This window comes from Nanorana parkeri, unplaced genomic scaffold, assembly GCF_000935625.1.
Source record: "Nanorana parkeri isolate BGI_ZX_2015 unplaced genomic scaffold, ASM93562v1 scaffold567, whole genome shotgun sequence".
In the NCBI taxonomy this organism is placed as follows: domain Eukaryota; kingdom Metazoa; phylum Chordata; class Amphibia; order Anura; family Dicroglossidae; genus Nanorana; species Nanorana parkeri.
The window spans coordinates 722308-728939 of record NW_017306835.1 but is presented as its reverse complement, the minus strand read 5'-3'; the positions used below and the strand labels follow the sequence as shown (position 1 = coordinate 728939).

Below are 6632 nucleotides of genomic sequence, written 5' to 3'. Positions count from 1 at the left end.
TTTCCACTTTTATTAGAAACCTAGAATACTGCCATTTAAACCCAGTCTCATCTGTTCATAGTACCCATGGTAAGTAGCCCAGGTAAGGTTTCTATGGGCAGCACAATTGACAGATCAGGCCCAGTTTATGTGAAAACAGTAGGTTACTAATACAAGTATGGTACAAGTGGGAAGTGTTCCCATACCGTGCTGACACAGCACCCCATTTATTGCTGCATTTTGTGCCTTGGTACATACCATTGTTTATCCCCTTCTTGTTAGTGTTACATAGTATAGTCCCCTGTAAAACAGTCCCTGCTTCCTCTTACTTTCATAGTCACCCTCATGGATTGAAGAGTTAAAAGCCTTATAGTCCCATGATGCCAAGAAAAGTCTGGAATAAACTACAATGGATTTTACGCAGAGTCTTCTTGGTGAGATGACAATGTCTGTGGATTCTGCCACTTAAGCAAGTTGCCATACTGTCCACACAGACTAGGTTCTCAGGAGGTATGTTCAATTGCATTAGGCAGCACTTAAACAGAACATGCACGTACCACTCTCTCCCAGCACAAATCCTTCCGATTAACCACACCTAGTGATTGCTGACTGTAGAGAAGGTTTCTATACACCATCTGTTATTATTATTAAGACATAAAAGGCCTAATATGTGCAAGTATGTATACAAACTATTGCTAAAGAAAGAAGAACGATTAAAGAAAAAAAAAAAACATTTTTATTAGCATTGTTAAGGCAATGCAAACATTTCTTGCAGTGTACAACCCCAACCAAGCATCAAGCTAGGCAATCCGCATATACATATCTATACCGTACACATGTGCAGAAAAATACCGTTCCATCTTTTAAATTCAAAACTAAAAAGACAATGTTTCAGGGGGGGAAAAAAACAACACACCCAGTTTAAAGTTTTTAGAAAATTAACAGCTCTGAAAAAGCAGAGCATCCAGAACAGCAAACAAGACTTAGGATCATTAAAATAGTGCATTGTTAATGCCCTGCATGAGCACATGATTGACTCTGGTTTCTAGCTGTGTATGAGAAAGGTAGGATCACTGAAACCCAAAGAAAACACCACAACCTGTTACTCTAGATGTATGCAACTCGTTTGCATTTTGATGCAGAGCGCCCTGCAATATTTAGTAGCCATAGTATTGTATGCAGCTCATTTCCATTTTGATGCAGAGCGCCCTGCAATGTTTAGTAACCGTAGTATTGAAAGCATTCCCTTTTTTTTTTTAAGTTAACGGTTACTGAACCCTACGTATTCTAGTGCGTTCGCAAGTGAAAATACCTTTATTATCATTTTAAAGCACTTAAAGATGTTCCTACTTCATTAAGAAATCCTCCCTCCCCCCTCCCCCTCTGTCTATTTCATGACCAGATCTGTTGTGCATAGTAAATATATGCTTTCTGATGGCAGTTCACATTAAAAACACCAAAATATCTTATGAAGCGGTTTGCATGAAATCTTGCTTGAACAAATGAAACCCTAATTAAGAATGTTGGCTCATTGCAATTCCGTATAGAGCTAGTGGTAAAAATTTACATCAAATGGAAAATACTTCAATTATATGGTTTGATATCCAGCGTGACTTCTCTTTCTTCCAATGAGATATGCAATCAGCACAATCAAGACGAGTCCAGCAAGGGCAGCACCAACCACGATGGGCACCAACATGCCATTCTGATCTGCTGCGCATTCCACAGCTGTAAGACAATGAGAAGAAAATAATGTAACTACTGTAACCTAAATGCACATAACAGCTCATTAGTACTAAATAGAACCTAGAATATGCAGTCATGTGAATACGCAACTACATCCCATGGCATTTGTTGACTTTTCACCGTATTTGAACAGGCAAAACACAAGATCTTTCAGTCTAAACAGCACCACCAAGATAAAAAAGGGGATATACCCAAACAAAAATGGCACATTGCAATTAATTGTGTATTCATTTTCACGGACTGCATCATTTTGTTAATTTAGTTTTGTCATATGAAAAAAGAAATCCTAAACCAATGAATAGAACCTCCTTAGGGAGTAAGAAGGTGGGACCAGTCTTATTTAAACTTCAGACATCTAGGGGCTGGTGTTTCCAGACATTTGTGGTGTCATGTCAAGATCAATAGAGATCTCCAAGGGCCTCAGAAAGAAAAAAATTGATGCCTACAAGTCCAGCAAGGGATTTAAAATCAATCATTCCACTGTAAGGACAATAATCTGGAAGTGGCATGCATTTAACTGTGAAAAGGTTATGGTGTGGGTTAGCTTTGTGGGTTTAGGGCCTTAGCAGCCTGCACTCATCCAGTTATCCTATCAAAAAATGTATTTGATAAGAATGTAAAGCCATCTGTCCAAAAGTTGAAGTTACACTGGAAAAGAAGTCTTTCAACACGATAAATGATCCATTGACTATAATCCCTGCTTCTTCTTTGTGACCCGTTCCTTGGTGGATTTGCTGAACGACCCTAGACAAAACCCAGATTAAAACCCGCTCCAAAATTTCAATGGAATTCAAACAAGCAGTTCATGCAAGGATACCTACTAACCTAAACTAAAGGAATTTTGCTTGGAAGGTCCATGTCAAAAAGATCAGTGGGCTGTTATACAAAATGCCTACAGCAAGTCCCTACAGGTACAGGGGGTAATACCTGCGTTTAATGCCAAGGCTGTATTTACTTTATTTCCACAGTGCACCATTACATCTATTGATATTTTCGTTAAATTGAAAAAGATACATTTTCCCTGTGTTCTCATTCAAGTTCATCACCTCAATCTGTAGGCACTGTATGAATAAAGATCTAATGCCTGCCTGTTCACATATGCTGAAAACGTCCATGGTGTACTTACTTTTTCACATGACTACAGAATAGAGTCTTCAAGTTTATGACTGAGCAAACTGCTAAATACACAGTTGCAATTAAAATATTTAAAGGAAGCTCCTTTACCGAATAAAGAGTTTGTAATTCTATACAGCAAGTCTTTTGATCCAGCCACCATTGTCAGACATCACAGCCAGGTCTAAGACTTCCACTGCAGCTAAAGCACAACCTGGGCACACATGCTGACTGGACAAAGGAGAAGCAACACAATGATAGACCTCTCTCTGCTCGCTCCTGTCAACATGTGTAACTGGCCCCTGATGCTGGTCCTCCCTCTCCAAGGTTAAATACTGCTGTAAAAAGGGGGAATACTGGAGTCCGATATCAAGACAAAAAATTCTAGTTCTTACATGCATCGAAAAATACATGGATAGGATTCAATATTTTTTTTAAAGAATGCATAACATAATTAATGAGTGGTGCACAAGTGCCCGGAGAGTTCAGTGCTGCGTGCACAGCCGTATCGGGCTGCTCCCGGGAAGGACAGGTGCTGCGTGTGATTTGTACATGGCAGCCTGTTCTTCTCTATGGAAGTACACGACCGTACGCTCACCCAAACTGCACATCCGTGTGGGTCTCCTTACTCGGACGCAGACAAGATCCATACCCGTCTGCGTAAGAGTACAGCCACCCGCAAGGAAGTGCAGCTCGTGTGAGCGTACGGTCGTGTACTCCCATAGAGAACAGGCTGCCATGTACAAAATCACACGCAGCACCTGTCCTTCCCGGGAGCAGCCCGATACGGATCTGTACGGGCCGGCTGTTAGTCGTGTGAATGAGGGCCAATACTAAAATCAGAAGCCGTCAGGACTAAGGCTACATTCACACCACTGTGTGTAAGTTGACCTTCTAAAAATGCTAGTTGCCTGACCATTAAAAACGACATCAATATTTTCTGAAATCCTAAAACTGAGCCATGAAATATATCGCTAAATCAAAAAAGTTATTAAAAGATAGAGTGACTTTATTAAACAATACAGAAAATTAGGTGGTAAAAGAACAGAAATATGCTGAAAAACTAGAGACATGGATCCTGCTATGGAGACATCTTTCACTAATCTGTCAAGCAAAATAAATGGCAGACACACTCATCAACTCATCACCAGCTTTACAGCAAAGGGCACATGGAAGGGCCTAATACAGTACAAACAGCAAAAAGTTTCCCAGCACACTCACCAGCCAGCATGCAAGAAAAAAAACTTGTCTACCACTAAGGTTAAAAACAGGTTTAGATACACGTCTTCTGCAGAAAATGTGAATGATGCACCGCCTCGCCAGAGCACCTGTGTATAGTGCGGTCCTAACTCTAACCTAGGAGAGTCTCCATCTTGAATCACATGTAGCAAAAGATACAATTGGGTGCAGGTTTGCCAGGAGGCAGCCACACTCCCTTTAAAAGGCACAGGCCCTCTTTTGCTACATGTGCTCCAAGATGGAGACTCTATATAGTGCGGTCCTAACACTAAACCTATGAGTCTCCATCTAGAGCTATAGCGCATACAAAAGTGTTAAAACACTTGCAAACAGGTCCAAAAGACCACTTCATCAGACTGCGGTACTTTCAAATTAACCAGCTGGGGAACACGTGAGCTGGAATGACCCGCGTCACAGTTTGAGTGTCATCAAAATGTAATTTCAGATTTAGAGATGGGCAACATCAATAGCAAAAATATATAATCTAGCTTGAATTAATATATCATGTCTTATCCCATCTCTTAACAATCCTCTATCAGAATTAAACCTGCAAGTAAGAAGGAAGGTGGTGTCTCTTCATATCGGCAAACGTGACCGATTAGTGAAAGAACAGCAAAAAGTTTCCCAGCATACTCGCCATCCAGCATGCAAAAAAAAGTTTCTGTTTATTGGGCAGATTCCTGTGCTTTTACCATTATCTGCATCGTACAATAAAGTAGCTTTTTTATTTAATATGTTTTGATTTAGTAGTGCAGGGTATGATTTTTTTGGGCTAAGGCCCGGTTCACACCTGGGCATTTTGTAGCGCGTTCCTACGCTCTGCAAAACGCTCAAACACCGAAATCCCATTATTTCCTATGGGTATGGTTCACACCCGGGCGTATTACAGGCCGTATGAACGCGCTACAAAACGCCCTACGTCCAAAGAAGTACAGGAGCTTCTTTGGGGCGTATTTGCAGCACGTATCCATTGGGATACAGCCAGGTAGCCCTCAGAAACGCGCGTTTGTCTCCCGTTTTTTTTACCGTGAATCGCGGTAAAGACACGCAACGCGCGACAAACGCGCATATTCGATACGCCTAGGTGTGAACTCAGCCTAAGGGATGATTTGTTTACAATTTACAAATTTTTACATTTACTGTCTGCACACTCAGTAGCGCTGGTTCTTCTGTTGTATTAGATCAATATTTTCTGAGTCATTGACATGGAACTAGAATGCAGCAAGTGAAGGCAGAAGTCCTAATTCTAATGCTTGTCATGAGTTAGTAACTAACAGTAGCAGAGCATTTGAAGCAACATGACCGCCATGCAACTAGCACTTTCAAAATGGGAAATTGGCATGACTACCTCACTTTAGGTTTCCCTTCCCTTGGAAGAGAATGTAACTACAGTTCTAAAATACAGCCACTGAGTGGCAGTGCTCAGCTATGTTTTATAGACAATATATGGGTGAAAGGAGCATTTGGGATCTCGCACACTAGCACAGCTTTTGAATTGCGTTTGGATGCACTTGTCATAGGTCACTATGGAGTCAGTTAAGTGAATACAGCACTTGGATGCCCCTAGCACATGTACATTTATAATCAAAATGACCTCTAAAGTAAAAGGCACATAAGCCCCACCTGTCATCAAGTCAAGCACCTTTCTGATGGAGGCTGTCACGGTCCAACTCACAAGCTAACGCCAGAGCAGCTAAGCACCTGTTCAAAATGAGGCGACAGCCTTGGAACCAGCAAGTTAGACAAATGGCAACTTCTAGCAGACGTGTATTAAAGTTGTGATAGGAGTGCACCAAGCATTGAGCACGTATTATGGTGAAAGCTACTGCATTAGGCATGCAACTGGTTCACTTTAAATAACCGGCATTGGGGGCAATTCTTTTCAGATTAAATGTTGGAATATTTGCAGTTGTGTTCAGAATGGTGTAAACGTGACATAGTTACAGCTCAAATCACACACACCAAGTGACTGACCACATGATGCAGATTTTCTTGATCTTACAGCCTTGCTTTACTTAAGGCCCCATTCACACTTGTCGATTTGCAAATCGCGCGTTTGTCACGCAATTTGCGCGATATCGCGCAAATGCTTGCATTGAAAAACATTGAATTGCGGCAAAAGCCGCTCCAAAAAGGGTTCTGCTGTAGCGACACACGACCCGCGACAGCAGGACCCTTTGCCCCATTGCCAAGCATTGGAGAGCGATATTGGTAAATAGCCGCGATATCCGTGATAAAATCGCTCAGTGTGAACGGGGCCTTACTGGAATAGTTTCATTCCAGGGATATACCAGTGCAATCAAAACATTAAGATTTTAAATTAACCAGTTGACATCCGCGGTGTTAAACCCCCTTCCCATCCAGGCCATTTTTCAGTATTCAGCGCTGCGGTACTTTAACTGACATTTATTCCGTCATGCAGCGCTGTACTGAAATTAATTTTATACCCTTTTTTGGGGACAGATAGAGCTTTCTTTTGGTGGTATTTATTCACCACTGGGGGTTTTATTTTTTACTATATTGGAGGAAAAATTACCGAAATTTAAAAAAAAAAA

At 41.2% G+C, this 6632-nt stretch overlaps 1 protein-coding gene across 1 annotated transcript in view; it reads right to left on the bottom strand.

Annotated features, from left to right (window-relative positions):
* Positions 1-1326: 1326 nt before the first annotated feature.
* LAMP1 (lysosomal associated membrane protein 1) overlaps positions 1327-6632 on the bottom strand; it is a 15916-nt gene continuing 10610 nt past the window's right edge. The window contains exon 10 of the mRNA XM_018562242.1: positions 1327-1707. Coding sequence (XP_018417744.1) covers positions 1568-1707 — 140 coding nt within the window. The 3' untranslated portion in view covers positions 1327-1567. The remainder of the gene's footprint in view (positions 1708-6632) is intronic.